Source organism: Bubalus bubalis, chromosome 23 (assembly GCF_019923935.1).
Source record: "Bubalus bubalis isolate 160015118507 breed Murrah chromosome 23, NDDB_SH_1, whole genome shotgun sequence".
NCBI lineage: Eukaryota > Metazoa > Chordata > Mammalia > Artiodactyla > Bovidae > Bubalus > Bubalus bubalis.
The window spans coordinates 49,135,240-49,151,230 of record NC_059179.1 but is presented as its reverse complement, the minus strand read 5'-3'; the positions used below and the strand labels follow the sequence as shown (position 1 = coordinate 49,151,230).

Below are 15,991 nucleotides of genomic sequence, written 5' to 3'. Positions count from 1 at the left end.
TTGCCAGGCTCCCATTCTCTCACCTCTGATTCAAGAGAATCAGCAAGGGGACAATCACAGTGACAGAAGTGAGCAATCTGCACCCGGGGGGGCAGCCTCTGGGCTCTCTTTGTGGTAAAACGTAAAGAAGCAGACACACGACACCTCTGAGACTCTGGCTCCTTTAATGAGACACCCCTCCCTCAGCACCCCCCACCTTCCCTCAGCATACCCCACCCCCCACCCCCCTCAGCACACCCCACCCCCCACCCTCCCAGCACACACCCCATGCCTAGCACACTGCTCACACACTCTCAGTCTCGGCCTGCGGGCTGGGAGCTGGCGGTGCTACCCAGGGCCCCGCGCCAGGATCCGGTGGCACGGGAGCCCCCTCCACGGGCCGCTTTCCCCGCGGGATGGCCCTCGTGGGCCAGCAGCCACTTCTTCACGCCCACGCCTCCAGAGTAGTTGCCCATGGCCCCGCTGCTGCAGACCACTCGATGGCACGGGATGAGGATGGGGATCTGCAAGAGAGCGAGGTGGCCATGTCAGCCTGGCCCCACGCCCACCCCAGCGGCCCCCCAGCCACATGCAGGCGCCACGTCAGCCTGGCCCCACACCCACCCCGGCAGCCCCCACCCAGCCACGTGCAGGGCCTGTCTCAGCACAAGTCGCCCCTTGGCCTCTGAGTGTCCTGGGTGGGTTGGGGCAGGCCCAAGGTAAATGTGGGGCATCTTCTAGAGCAGGGGTCTCCAGCCCCCGGACCCACCCAGGTCTGTGGTCTGTGAGAAAACAGGCCCCACTGTGGGAGGGAGCGGCAGGTGAAACCAAAACCAACCCCCATCCTATCCCGGGTCCGTGGAAAAACTGTCTTTCACGAAACTTGTTCCTGGTGCCCAAAAGGCTGGGTTCTAGAGAATCCCCTCATGCTAGGATTTGGAAGGAGAAAACAATTTCACTTGGTAAGTGATTTAAAATGTATATGCACAGAATTTAAGAAGACATTCCCAAGTTTAGGTGCCACACAAAGTTCCCAAACATTTCCGAGAAGTAAGAGGAAACGTCAGGGAACGCTGTGCTTAGAGGCCACTCTAACTCCAAGGCTGGCTAACCGTGGATGCTGCCCAGGCAGTCCGCACCTGGTTTTGTAAATAAAGGTTCATTGGAGCATAGCTACAGCCACTTGGTACATACCATGTGGCTGCTTTTGCAAAACTGAAAACATTTACTGTCCTGCCCTTTATAGGGATCGCTTGCTAACCCTGCTTTACAGACACCAGTGGACCTGGGGGGTCTGCGGGGTCGGGGCGGGGGGGGCTGCTTCCCTCCTTAGCCTCTGATACAGAAAGTTTGAGAAGCTCCACTTCTCATCTGTTCCTATCTGAGAAGCAGTCGCCAGACCCCCGAATCCCAGGCTGGGACGGACCCTCTGCCCTGGGGCCCTGCCCCCCACCCTTCCTCTCACAGGGTCTTCCCCACCTCCCCAAAAAGCCCTAATGGGAGGGCAAAGCTGCCCTGTGCCTTTCACATCTGGATACAAGCGGAGTAGTTAGATGCCTGCCTAAATCAGCAGGGTGACTCCACGGAAAGCAAGGGCACTTCACAACGAAAGCAAATACAAGCACGGAGAACTGCCCGACAGTCAGACAGGCTCTGCTGCTAGGATCCAGGGGGTGACAGCCGCCCAGGTGCTGAGCGTCCCTGAGTCGCACCAGGAAACACGGGCCCAGCACCACCTCCCAGAGAGGCTCACCTGCAGCTCACAACGCTGCCGCACCAGCCCCAGGGGAGGGGCAGGCCCAGTTCCCAGGAGGCTGGACAGGCAGGCGGGCCTGCACACCAGGTGCAGATGCCCCCAGAACAGGGCTTCCTCCAGCACCAGCACACCGCTGACTGGCCTGGAGCTGGCCGCATGCAGACCTGCGGGAGCGTGAGACCCCACGGAGTGGACTGGACTGGACGGCAGGGCCCACAGGCGCTGGATGCGACTCTGGCAGGGGCTGTGGCTCCTCTTGCAGCCACACAGGTGAGTCCCACCTTGCCCCATGCTCCTCACGGCGACCCCACCGGAGGGACCCTGCCCTCCTGGCTGGGGCCTCCTCAGCAGGAGGCCCAAGAGGCCCCTGGCAGCCCCACCGGGTCTGTTCCTGGAGGTGAGGGTTGCTGTCTGCACAGGGCTCTGACTGCAGGTGGGGGGGGGGTGGCACTCCTGGGCTGGTCTGGCCCCCTTCTACCCCTAATGGGAGGGCGACTCACTGAGCAACTGTTCTTGGAGGAAGGCAGGAGCGTGTCCGCCCAGCACCTGCGGAGTCCGGCAGAGGGACCGCCTGCCCGCCGGCACGGGGGTCCTGTCTGGAGAGGGGCCGGGGCAGGAAGCTAGGCGCAGGCCTTCAGAGACCCCACGGGTGGGGGGCCTCCGCTCAAGGTAACCAGGCACCTCTGCTCCCCAGGAGGTCGTCTCTGCCCCCACCGGAGGCCTTCACTGCGGATGGAGCAGGCTGTCACCTGCTGCCACGTGACACACACTCCCGCCTGGGGTGCCCCTCTGTTGGTCCCGGGAGGGTGGCTGGGTTCCCGGCCCTGTCCTGTCCTGGACACGCTGCTCAGTAAGGATGCGGCAGGGAGAACATGCCTGACACGCATGCTGTGACCCCACGCCCGCCGTGGAGCCCAGGCCAGACTCCGCAACCTGAGGCCGCAGTGAGCCTCTCGCCCGGGGTCGAAAGCTGCTTGGAGGCAAGCACTCTGCACGCTGCCCCGGGGGGCCGCAGAGGCAGGGCCCGCAGGTAGCAGTCTGACCTCCCGCGCCTCACAGACCAGCCCTGACTCGGATTTTGGGGAGTCTGGGTTGCCATGGGAGCACGTGTTGTCTGTGGAGTTCTAGCCCCGCATGCTGAGGAGGGCTCGGGCTTCCTCTCCTGCACAGCCTGACCAAGCGAGAAGCGGCCACACACTGCTGGGCCTGCCCACAGCACACAACCGGGGGGAACAGGAAACTTCAGGAGCAGAGTGTTTGCTCTGATTGGGGGTTTTTAATCAAATAGAGTAGTCACATTAATAACTGCTGGGAGGACACGATTAGATAATACACAATTCAAGTTTTTGACTGATAAGGAGGTAGACACTTAATTCAATTTAGTTTCATAAACATTTAGGCCCCAATTCAATTTTCCTCCCGAACAGCAAACTTCACACACAAGCTCTCCTTTTCTTCCCTCTTGCCCAACGAGCCACGAAACTCTAAGTGTGTAACGTGACTCTGTCTGTGCAGATAAAGACTGCCGGCCTGGAATAGCAATTACAGAGAGAGCTATGATCAGTCTTCGTCTGATGGGAACTGGTGACTGACCAAACACACACGATTCTCACCTCCAGAAGCGGGAACACTGCTTCTGGTCATGCTAATTTCAGTGACAGGTTCCAGGCTTAAAATAATGAAACCTGCTAAAATTCACTGTGCCCCTGAGGACATTCCAAGGGATCCATGCCCTTTGTGCCCTCTCCTTTAAAGCCCGTGCCGCATGAAATGTAATTTTTATCAATAACCAAGTAGCTAATAATATCATAGCTGCATTGAAATCTTCATGCTGTGAAATCTAATTCATCCAATACATGAATCCATCACTTACACAGACCCTTTCTCAAATGCTATAAAACTTCCAAACCCATAGATTTGTCTCCAACAAAAATAACATGAAGGGGCCTTTCAATCAATAATGGAATCCCTCTGATTCTGGTGCTGGCTGAGTATTTTCTCCAGCTTTGCCTTTGTTCTTGTGGGTAGCAGCCCACAAGGGAAAGAGCTTGTTTTCACTTGCGGCCTCATCAATACCTAAATCCTGGTGAACAAGTGACACTGAGAAGCTGTAATCAATAGCTCCCTGTGCGTTTTTTTCTTCTGGTCAAATGGTTCAGCCCCACTGACAGCCCTGACACTTAGAACATGATGCTAAATCTTTATCAACAGCCATCTGGGTGACTGGCAGGACAAGACTCGGGGGGTCATTAAGGCTCACGGCATCTGCGAATAAACGAGCTCCTCAGGAACGCACTTGTTTAGGAAAAGGTGGGGAAACTCTCTGCAAGTATTGATTGGCTCTGAACTGCATTTAGCAAATTCTGAGGATGAGCAGGAAGGGGCTTTATCAGGCAGGGTGTGTGAGCCCTCATCAACCTGCCGCACCAGAAGACTGCCGCCCCAGGGCTCGGTCTGGGACAGGGCATTCCGGAGGGCTGCCAAGACATTATACCTGGGCTATTAATTTGTTCACAGAAAATTCTGGAAAAACCAAAGGCCTGGGGTGGGCTGAAACCCCCCCCAGCAGCAGACACCGCCCCTCAGTCTGCGGGTGAGCAGCCCACGCCTCGAGCACAGGCCATCAGGGGGGCCAGCGCGTCCTTGTTTACTGCCGGACACCACGGAATGGGCACATGGTGAGTGCCAGGGCGTCCTGCAGCTTCTGCGTCCGTCTGCCTGTCACGCTCCTCCTGAACAGAGAGATGGCTTCACTGGGTACGTCTCCAGGCCGTGCTCCCTGTGCCCACGTGTGTGGCTCTGTGGCTGGACTCTGCCGTCAGCACTGAGAAGGGGGACGTGGCCACCAGATCCAGTCCCTGACTAGGCCCCTTATCCCTTTATATCCCCAGGTCCCCTTAGGACCCCTCAGCCCTCTCTATGGATGACCCGAAGACCTCTGAGCACGGCTGACTCCGCTGAGCTGGCCCAGCTGCAAGGCACGCAGGCTGTCTCCTTCCGGGAGCACCCCAGCTCTTCTGAGCCACCCCTGGAGGCATCTACTGGGTCCTCTGCAACTTTCTCGTCAGACTGGGGTTCCTGTGCGGGGCCAGGCAGTGCCCTGCGACAGAGGGATGCCCGGGCAAGGCCAGCGGCTCACGGCCGCCGCACCTCCCTTGTCACAGGACGGCACCACCACGAGGGGCCACGGTGCGGGCACAATCCTCCCCGTGTCCTCAGGCCACCTGGGCACGCGCCCACGGGGATGTCAGGACAGGGACTGCACGGACAGAAGCGTCTCAGGCCCCGTGAGAGCCTGCTTTACAGATGTCAGGGGCTGGGCCACAGCTGAGCAGAGACAGTCACAGAGATTAACAGCAGGAGAAGGCAGTCCTGCTGCCTGCACGACAATACAGGTTTCTGAGTGCTGCCTTACGCAGTCGCCAGCAGCCACGGCCCGGCCACTTCAGACAGCGGGAACTGCGGGTGTCACGAGGGGCAGGTGTGGGCTGCTGTGCACGTCAGTGAGTGGGGCTGCACACGGCGTGGGGGCAGGCAGTTCTGGGACGAAAGGCCAGCCTCAGGGAGGGGAAGGCCCTCAGGGAGGGGAGCAGAAGGACCAAGCATCCCCGGGGCGTGAATGGAGTGCGGACAGACAGGAGAATTTCTACACAGCTCGGAGACCCTGGGAGTCAGGAAGCGGGCACCTCCCGAGCTCACCCAGAGGCCCTGAGTGGACACACAGTACGGGGTGAAGTCAAACTGTCCAACAGAGTGACCTGGGAGAAGGCGGGGGCCTTCCAGAGGGGAGGAGCCGCGTCAGCGTCACTGGGAAACCTCAACAGTTACCCCTGGAAATTGATCCAGGGTCATCCATGTGTGCCATGCAAACGGGGCCTGCAGCCTGTGGAGGCGGCGTGTGTGAACGACACACTGGGACGCTGCGATGGAAGCACAAGGGATGCAGACACGACAGCGACCCGCTGCCCCTGCCTCTGCCGCGCGGAGCTCGCGACCCGGGAGGCGGCCGTGCTGTCACCTGCCGCGCTGCCCCCAACAATCTGGGGTGTTTAACATGGACGCAGACTCTTCTCCAGGCAGACGAACACTGTAACGGCCCACGCACACCCACAGGAGCCGCCCCGCACCAGCAACGGTGCGATTCTGTGTGGAAGGCCGAGCGGCCGCCCTCCCGAGACGCTGGCCCTGCCCTGGGGGCCGCCAGCTGAGGGGAGGGGGCTGTGGGCCGTGCCGGGCACACCCGCCTCTCCCCGGAGAGCATGGACGGAAACCGTATTGAAAACACACAGCAAAGCCACAGGGATGTTTTAAGAACTGGGTCGATCTGATGGGGTAACTCCCCACCCCGCGATGTGACCATCTGTTGGCTTTTCCTTATTGGATGGCACTCTCCCACCATGTTACAGAGTCCCTACAGCTTCAGGGAGAGACCGTCCTGGGGTGATGGTGCCCAGGTCTGCAGAGACCCTCCTAGGGCGACGGCGCCCGGGTCTGGAGAGGCCATCTCTGAGTGACAGCACCCGGGTCTGGAGAGAGCATCCTGGGGCGATGGTGCCCGGGTCTGCTGGGCACCGCAGACCAACGACACCAGGGACGTTCCAGGGCCCCGTGCAGTCGTGTGAGGGCTCCCAGAGGCCGAGCTGCTGTGTGGACGGGGTGCCCTTCCCACCCCCTGCAGGGTCCTCAGGTGAGTGTGGCCTTGGCCAGGCCCATGCCACAGCCTTCCGAGACTGGACGGCCCCCTTCCAGAGGCCCCGACATGAACACCTCCTGTCTTCCCCAGCAGCCCAGGTTGCCTCTGACACTCGCCTGAATCAAAGGACCCTCGGACCCTGAGTGCGGTGCCCCGGTGCCCTGCTGACCGCGGCCAGGCTGACCCCCACGGCCACACACTCACAGGGTTGTTCCTTATGGCTCCTCCCACGGCCCGCGCTGCTCTGGGGTTGCCCGCCAGGGCTGCTAATTGCTGGTAAGAAACCGTTTCTCCGAATTTCACAAGCGTCAGCAGCTTCCATAACACCTGTCTGGTGAATGACTCTGAAAAGGAGAAAGCAAATGACGTTATTGGGACAAATGGCTCCAACAGCTAAGATACAAACAGCTGCCAGCCCTGAAAGAGAAAACGCAACAACGTACACAGAGGTGTGACTTAATTAAAACCTAGCTCTGCACGGGGTCCTGTCACCATGTCACCGATGAGAGGACGCGCGGGAGGCGAGCCGAGGGCGGGCCGGCACCTCCACAGGCCCCGCCAGTGGGCAGCACAGACGGCCCGCCCTCCCACCTCCCCGGAGCTCCACGTGGGCCTGCAGCACGCTCTCCTGGGGCCTGCGCGGGTGTGGATCGCACACGGCTCACTTCACAAGCACAGAAGGCCCTGCGTGCACACCAACTTTGGAAGCTTTGTACTGCTTGTTCAGTCCCGACTCCAGCTGGGACGCAGAAGGAAAAGGAGGCCGTGGGCTGGACCACGGTCTGATGCTAGCTGAGCCATCCACACCCGAGCGCGAGCAGGCTTAGGATGCCATACACCGCGGTCCACGAGCACCGCGGTCCACACCTTGGCTCCAGGCATCCGTAAGGAGCAGAGCTGCAAAGATAAAACAGCCTTACCCCCGTTTTAATGAGCAGCCACATCAAGCTGCTGCAGGGGTGAAGAGGAGGACACAGGACAGCCTCTCCCTCTGCTGCAGGCCGAGCGTGCTTCCGGGTGTGCAGGGCGCTGCAGAGGAGCTGGGCACAGGCCGGGCCATCTCAGTCGGGGCCTCTCATCTTTCCCCAGAAGACGCGTGTCCGCGAGCATGGGACAGGGAGCTGCCCAGCAACCCCCGCCCCGCCACCTCCCCCAAGGCGAGGGCAGGAGCGCCTGACACAGCAACAAAGGGAAGGATTCCACGGGCAGTTCCTGGGCCCAGAACAGCACTAATTACACTTCACGCCACGCTGGCCAAGTGCGATTTGGTTCTTAAAGGAAACACACCCTTACACGTGTGTTAGATAATACAAATCACTTCTTAACTGAAGGGAATGATAATCACTTCACTGGGAAAAAAACCTGTTTAGTCTTTATTATAACATTAAGCAAATTAAACATCAGCATAATCCAGGTGATACTAGAAAAGGGTCAGCAAAGAAATTGACTTTGTTGTTCATTAATTTACATGGATTAGCAGAGGGCAGAAAGATAGCGAATGTGCTCTAGTTTTTTATGATATAATTTCAAACTCTACACCATTTGTGGCAGGAGGGTGACTTTGGGGTTAATCAGACTGATTTGTCCTTTTAATTGCTTTCTATTCAAAGAAAATTCATTAGATAATGTTCTCTTCAAAATTCATGAATCAATTTAACTGAAGAAACCACATTAACAGCTTTGGGTTCATTAGCACATGCGGTTGTGTGACTAGCTGATTGCTGCGAGGGTTTCCTTAGGCAAACAGACTTTGTTTACTGTGATTTCTTTAGAAAGCATTTTGAAATCAAACTGTTAATCATTATTATTGTCACCGCTGTTGTGCCTAACTTAAAAATAAAAGGAAGGAAAAAGAAAAGCAAGGCAGCTTGGTGGTATCTTGGAGAAAAAGAGGTTTCAGGGACAGCTGTCTTGAAAAAGACACAATAAAAGCAGCCCAAGTCAATACTGCAAGACACCAAGGCCAGATCCCAGCCTTCCTCCGACAGCAGAGCTGCCGGCTCCGGCTTCCCTGCTCTGGCCCGGGGAGAGGGTGCTGCCCAGGCTGTCCCGAGAGCAGCCTGGGACCTACTGAACCGGCAGGGACAGGGAGGGGTGCGTGCGAAGGCGACTGGAGACAGCAGCTCCGAGGAGCCATGTCCGCTCCTCCGCCCTCATGGAGTACCAGCCCCAGCGCTGCTCTGATGGGTTACTGCCAAGTCACAGAGCGCCTCTCCTTCCAAGGGCAGAAGCATCGTATAATGAAACAATTACAAGCCCATGTGTGAGCACAGAGTTTATCAAACATTTTCGGCTTCATCGTCAATTTTTCACAGGAAACCATTTCTCATCTTGTACATGCCCGGCGATATCTTAGGACAAACAGCTGAAAAAAATGCAGTATTTTGCAATCAAGCACATCATTTTTGTTACCTGGAACTCAATCCACCCCGTAGGGAGCAAATGCATTAATTAGTCTTAAGCAGCTCTCACAGTCAATGCCTTTGCTCTGGACCTGTGCAAAAATCAGACCTGAGCCCCACTTCTCCAAAAAGGAGGGGCAACTGTGAGCTGCTGAATATCATTCTGAAATGTAGTAAAAAAAATTTGCTCATAAAAATGAACTAAGGTGGAAAACACATTCTCTTGAAGGTGTTCAGTTCAGTCGCTCAGTCATGTGTGACTCTTTGTGACCCCATGAACCGCAGGCCTCCCTGTCCACCACCAACTCCCGGAGTTCACCCAAACTCATGTCTGTTGAGTCAGTGATACCATCCAGCCATCTCATCCTCTGTCGTTCCCTTCTCCTGCCCTCAATCTTTCCCAACATCAGGGTCTTTCCAATGAGTCAGTTCTACGCATCAGGTGGCCAAAGTATTGGAGTTTCAGCTTCAACATCAGTCCTTCCAATGAACACCCAGGACTGATCTCCTTTAGGATGGACTGGTTGGATCTCCTTGCAGTCCAAGGGACTCAAGAGTCTTGGTGAGGTGACCATATAAATCTTTAGAGGTGGGACCATCATTTCAGGTGGCCCTAAGGACTGATGCTGAAGCTCCAACACTTTGTCCACCTGACATGAAGAACTGACTCACTGGAGAAGCCCCTGATGCTGGGAAAGTGTGAAGGCAGGAGGAGAACAAGATGACAGAGAATGAGATGGGTGGATGGCATCACCGACACAATGGACATGAACTTGGGCAAACTCTGGGAGGTGGGGAGGGACAGGGAAGCCTGGTGTGCTGTAGTCCATGGGGTCACAAAGAGCTGGACACGACCTGGAGACTGACCAGCAGCAGCAGCAACCACTGAACCACCACCTTTCTCTCCTGTGAAGGTCCCCACAGGGGGCAGGCTGCAGCCTCCACAGGCCACACTCCGGGTGCTCCTCTCCCTTGCCCTCTCCAGCCTGCTCTGGAACTCAGGTGGGGTCAAGACTGCTTCTTAGCTCTCCCTTATCCTAAGGACCTGGTCATTTCCATTTCAGCCTGGATGGCTTCTCAGACCCGGCCACTATAACCACCTGAACCTGGTGAAGACTGTTTTCTAAGCCCTCTCTCTCCCTGGGCTGCTGACAACACCGCATGCCTGTGGATGCCCTGCCGTAGCACTGAACCTGGCGTCCACGCCTGGGTCACGGCCATCTGCCAGGTTTCCGACGTTCCAAGGGCTCTCCAGGCCTGGCCTTCTCTGGCCTCTGGCACAGAGGGAGCCCATAACACCCTGGAGTGAGCACCAGGTTCTGATCAGGCGAATCCAGCACAGTTCTCACACCACGTGCTCTTCAAGAGCATATCGGCTAACGTGACCTGATGCTGTCTCAGCATCAAAGCAGCCAGACGACCTCCCCAGGAAGGAGCCCAGGAGGGAGGCCATGAGAGCAAAGGGATGGGTGAGCACACGCTACTGAGTGCCTCTCTGAAGCCAGGGCACAGAGCACAGGGCCATGGGGAGGAAAGGCTGGGGAAGAAGAACTGGAAGACGCACTGCGATGAGGTGCCTGTTTACCACTTTTAATTCAGAAATCCCCAGCCAGGACTGACTGTGGGCTTCCCAGGTGGCACTAATGGTATAGAACCTGCCTGCCAATGCAGGAGGCTCCAGAGATGCAGGTTCAATCCCTGGGTGGACAAGATCCCCTGGAGAAGGAAACGGCAACCCCCTCTTCTTGCCTGGAGAATCCCATGGACAGAGGAGCCTGGTGGGCTATAGTCTGGGGCGTCACACAGTCAGACAAGACTGAAGGGACTGCACGCACACAGGACGGACTGCGGCCTGGACCCTGGAGGCGGCGTCAGTTCAGACGGAGCCCAGGAGCCCTTGCTGCCTTGAGGAGGGGAAGCCCCCCCAGGGCTACTGTCTTGAACTCTTTGGGCCCCAGGCAACCCTGCAGTGTGTGCAGGGGGTGGCAATGGTGGGGGCCGGCAGGTGCTGAGAGCTCTGAGGAGAAACATCCTTTCTGAGGGGAAGAGCTGTGGGCCCAAAAGTGGCTGGGCCCCCCTGCGTTCTCCGTCTCTCTCTCCTGCTGCCCGGCCCCAGAGGCCTGTGCGGTTGCAGGAGTGTGTGGGAGAGGACCAGGGAGGCTGTGGAGGAAGAGGGGACTGGGAAACCACACCAGACCCGGAGCTGTTCGGGTGGATCCAACGCGAAACGCAAGACAGAACGGAGGGAAGGCTGAGCCCCTGCTGTGGTCCCGGGGGCAGCCCTGAGGAGACCGCGGACGCTGCAGAGCGCAGACACCGAGAGCACAGCCACAGGAGCCTGGCCAGGACTCAGGGGCTGCATCCAGCCAGGTTAAGGGTCTCGTCAACATGAACATCGGCGTTACCCACAGGACTCACATGAGACTCAGGGCCTCAGAACATCTATTCAAAATGAGCGGGTTACAAGGTCCAGAACACTCAGCATATGAAGAGTCAGGAAATCCTCAGCCTTCCTGGGAAAAGAAAATCATCAACTGTAATGGCCAAGAAGACATGGAAGTCAGACTCTCCTGACAACCCCTGCCCCGCCAAGCTTTCTGAGGTGTAATTAACAAAACTGTGAGACACCCAAACTACATGCGACAACCTGATAAACCACAACTGAGGACGGCTGTACAGGATCTGTGGTAAGAACGCTGTGAGAAGGGAGAACACCCTTGGAGCAAGTGAAAATAGAGTTTCCAAAAAAATGAAAATTACGAAGAAAAATCAGAGAATGTAGAACTGAAACATACAATATGCAAAAAGGAAGAACTGCACGGCATGGGCTTCTAGGCAGACTGGAGACGCCCGACGCAGAGTCACCTGGCCTGAAGACGAGTCAGCAGAAATGGTCAACCTGAGAGGCAGGAAAGAATGCCAAAAGCGAACGACAGTATCCAAAGCAGTCTTGGGGACACGCTGGAAAAGCCAGAAGGCCTCACACGTTAACGTGTTACTGGAGTTCCAGAAGGAGAGAAAGCAAAGTGTGGGGTAGGAGAAAAAATTCAAAGAAATAATAGCTAAAAATTGCCCAGATTTAGCAAAAGATATACAACCATAGATTTAAAAGAAGCTCAGCCATGTGCAAAGGGACAATCCCAAAGAAATCCACTCCCAAACCCATCAAGATGAAGCTGCTGAAATCCAAGGATGAAGACAGAAATCTGGAAAACAAGGAAAAATGGCGTATTATCTGTGGGAAAACAATGTTTGAATGACTGTAGAATTCTTACAGAAACTGCAGAGATCAGAAGGAAGCAAAATGGCAGTTTTTAAAGTGCTGAGAGAAAAGAACCATCAACTCAGAATTCTATATCTCATTTTGAAAAAAAAATCCTTCAAGGGTGAAGTTAAAATAAAGACATTTTTAGATCAAAAAAACCTAGAGATAATGCACTGCCAACAGACCTAAAAAGCTACAGGAAGCTCTTCAAGTAAGAAGCAAAACAATACCACAGGGAAGTGTGGAGCATCAGGAATAAAAGCAGAACCAAAGAAGTGGTGACTATTTGGCTAAATACCAGATTCTTCTTCTGTTGAGTTCCTCAAAATACGTTTAACGACTGAAAGTAAGACCATGACATCAACAGAGAAGACTGCAGCGTGCGCAGGGGTGAGCCTTCGGCGGAGCTGAAAGGGCTCCGCGGCGGTGAGGCGTCCATGCTCCACGTTGAGGTGGTGAGAGGCTGACTCCAGCTGGACCGCGACAGTGATGCATGTGGCGTGTTATAGTCCCTGAAGCAAAACCGCCAGAAAACCGTTAAGAGGTGATACAGTGAAAAACAGATGGCGGACTAGAAAATGCTCAACTATTCCAAAGGAAGGAAAGAAAGGGGAACGAAAAATGAAAAACAGAGGGAAAAGACAGAAAACAGATAATATTATGTGATAATAAAATGTAAGAAATAAGATAGCAATAAAGTGAAATAAGTGTCTGACATACCAACCCTAAGTGTTTATGTACCTTAACAACAGGGTTCAAATGCATGAAGCAAAAGCTGACAAAAATGAAACGATAATTGGTCAAATCCACAATTATGCTTGAAGACTTCACTACTCCTCTCTTGTAACGGACAGAAATATCTGACAGAAAATCAAGGATGTGGAAAGAAAAAAACACCATCAACCAACTTGTTTTAACTTTATAGAACACTCAGTAACAGAATTCTTTGGAAATGCACATGGAACACTAATCAAGATGTGGCACATTCTGGGTTATGAAACTAACTAACAAATTTAAAACAATTGAAATCAGACAAATGACTTTCTCTGATCATAATGGAAAAGGGAAAAGGAAAATCTCCAAATATTTGAAGAGTAAATAAGCTATTTCTAAATAATCTATGAGCCACAGAAGAAATCTTAAGGAAAAGAAAACAAAACTGAGCTGAATGAAACGGAAAATATGCACATCACAGACTATGGGACACAGCTAAAGCAATATTTAGAGGGATATTTATAGTATTAAATGCATATTTTAGAAAAAAGGTCTCAAATTAATGACAGTATAAAACATAACAATAATGAGTTGAGTTGATCAGTCATGTCCAGCTCTGCGACCCTATGGTCCGACCAGGCTCCTCCGTCCGTGGGATTCTCCAGGCAAGAGCACTGGAGCGGGCGGCCATGCCCTCCTCCAGGGGCTTCCCGACCCAGGGACTGAACCTGGGTCTCCTGCACTGCAGGCGGATTCTCTACCATCTGAGCCACCAGGGCAGCCCATAACAATAATAAGCTTCCAATTTAAGAAACCAGAAAAAGAAAACAAAAATAATCCGAAAGAAGGAGGAAAGGAATAATGAAGGTGACGACAGAAACCAGTGAAACTGAAAACAGAAAGTGACAGAGTGAAACACATGAAGCCAAAGCCCGGCTCTCTGAGAAGGTAAACCGATACATTTCTAGCAAGACTCATTAAAAACCCCTATCAACACAAGAAGTTAAAGAGGGGATGTTATTACTGACCTCACAGACACTGAATTCATAGTTTAAAATCTTCTGAAATTATAGGGCCAGATAATTTCACCAGAAAATTCTATCAAACATTTAAAAGAACAGATCAATTCAGCATAATTTTTTCAGAATAATAGAGAAGGGAACAATTCCTAAGGCATTTTATGAGGCTGTAATTATCCAAATACCAAAATCAAAGAAGCTGAAAGGCACAGATCACGATCTCTCATGGCCACACATGCAAAAATTCTCAACAGGTACTTGCAAATCAAATCGAGAAATAATTCAGTGGAGTTTGTCCTAAGAATGGAGGGCTGATTTAATATTTGAAAAAATTAATCTCTTATAAAGCTACATTAATCAAGATAGGATGTACTGGTGAAAAAATACATATATCAATGGAACAGAATTAGAAGAACAAAGGCAAGTCCATGGAAAAAGGATAATCCTTCCAAAAACTGGTGCTTGAACAACTGGGCAGCCACATGCAAAATATGAATCTAGACAGACCATGTATCTTCTACAGAAACTGACTCAAAGTGGATCACAGGCCTAAATCTAAGAGGCAAAACTATGAAAACCTCCATGAAAGGGAAAAAAGTGGGTAAGTTGAACTTTATCATAAGCAGTTTTTGCTCTGTGAAAAATGATATTTGGCAAAACTAATACAATTATGTAAAATTTAAAAATAAAATAAAATTAAAAAAAAATGCTGTTAAGATACCTTACAGAAAAGGAACAAGCTGAAAGAAAAATTTGCAAGATATATTTGATAAAGGACTTGTATACAGAATACACAGACTTCTTAGAAACTCAATAAGAAAATGACCCAATTATAAAGTGGATAAGAGTTTAACTTGGGCCTCGCACGAGTGGCACCAGGGAGGGGGTCTTCTGTTTTGGGAAGACCCCCTGGAGGAGGGCATGGCAACCCACTCCCGGATTCTTGCCTGGAGAATCCCATGGACAGAGGAGCCTGGCGGGCTATATATATAGTTCATGGGGTTGCAAAGAGTTGGACAAGACTGAGCAATTAAGCACAAGAGTTTAACAGACACCTCCTCACCAAAAAAGATATACAGGTGACAAATAAGCATCTGAAAAGATGTTGAACATCATTTGTCATTAGGGAGCTATAGGTTAAAATAATGAGATATAATTAGATACTATTAGAATGGCTAAAAACCAACCAAACAAACAAAAAAACCTCAACAGTACTGACTGCCGATGAGGATGAGGGATATTTAGTCACTGCTGATGAAAATGCAAAGCAGAACAACTATTCTGGAAGAAAGTGTGCTAATTTCTTACTTATAAAGCTAAACAGGAGCTTACCACATGAACGAGTGACTGCATTCCTAGGTATTTATACTCAACAGATTGGAAAACTTATGTCCACACAAAAACCCGCACATGGATGTTTACAGCAGCTTTATTTACCTACTGCCGAAAGCTGGAAGCAACCAAGATGCCCTTTTATAAATAAACTAGGGAACATCCATACAGTGGAGTATTATGCAGTCATGTAAATATTTACATGGAGGATCCCAGGACAGAGTGCAAGTGGTAAGGAGACTCTAACCATATTACAAATGTATGCACAACTCCACTGAAGTGTGGGGGAGGAAAAACAGTGACCCAAGCAACTTTGGGAAAAAGTGGAGTCTATAAGACTAAGGCAAAAGGAACTGCCCTGTACACTGTACTCTGGTTGACAAGGCTGTTTCCCAGGGAAGTACAGGATAAACATCCCAATACTGCGATACAGTATACTGGGCTCAAATAACTAAGGAGATGGATGGCAGAAGACGGGAGCCAGTTTCTCACTGATGGAAGAGGAGCGTACAGATAAGCAAGGGGAGGCGGCTAGAATGATCCAGGTAATAATGGATTAGAAATCTATGTAGATTTGAGTACGAACTAATGTTTCGAAGACGTGCGTGGGTTCGATCTCTGGGTTGGGAAGATCCCCTGGAGAAGGGAAAGGCTACCCACTCCAGTATTCTGGCCTGGAGAATTCCATGGACTACAGTGCATGGTGTTGCAAAGAGTCAGACACGACTGAGTGACTTTCACTCTACCTTAATATTGGTAGAGGTCAAAAAAAAAGAAAAAAGAAAAAAAAACATAAAAAAAAAATATTGGTAGAGGTCAATGCCAACCTCA

General features: G+C 52.4%; 1 protein-coding gene across 2 annotated transcripts in view; it reads right to left on the bottom strand.

Moving 5' to 3' along the window:
* Nucleotides 1-225: 225 nt before the first annotated feature.
* MGMT (O-6-methylguanine-DNA methyltransferase) overlaps nucleotides 226-15,991 on the bottom strand; it is a 225,169-nt gene continuing 209,403 nt past the window's right edge. For both annotated transcript variants that reach the window (XM_045164128.1, XM_045164129.1), the window contains 2 exons: nucleotides 6,633-6,772; nucleotides 226-503 (listed from right to left, as the gene is read on the bottom strand). In XM_045164128.1, coding sequence (XP_045020063.1) covers nucleotides 294-503; nucleotides 6,633-6,772 — 350 coding nt within the window. In that variant the 3' untranslated portion in view covers nucleotides 226-293. The remainder of the gene's footprint in view (nucleotides 504-6,632; nucleotides 6,773-15,991) is intronic.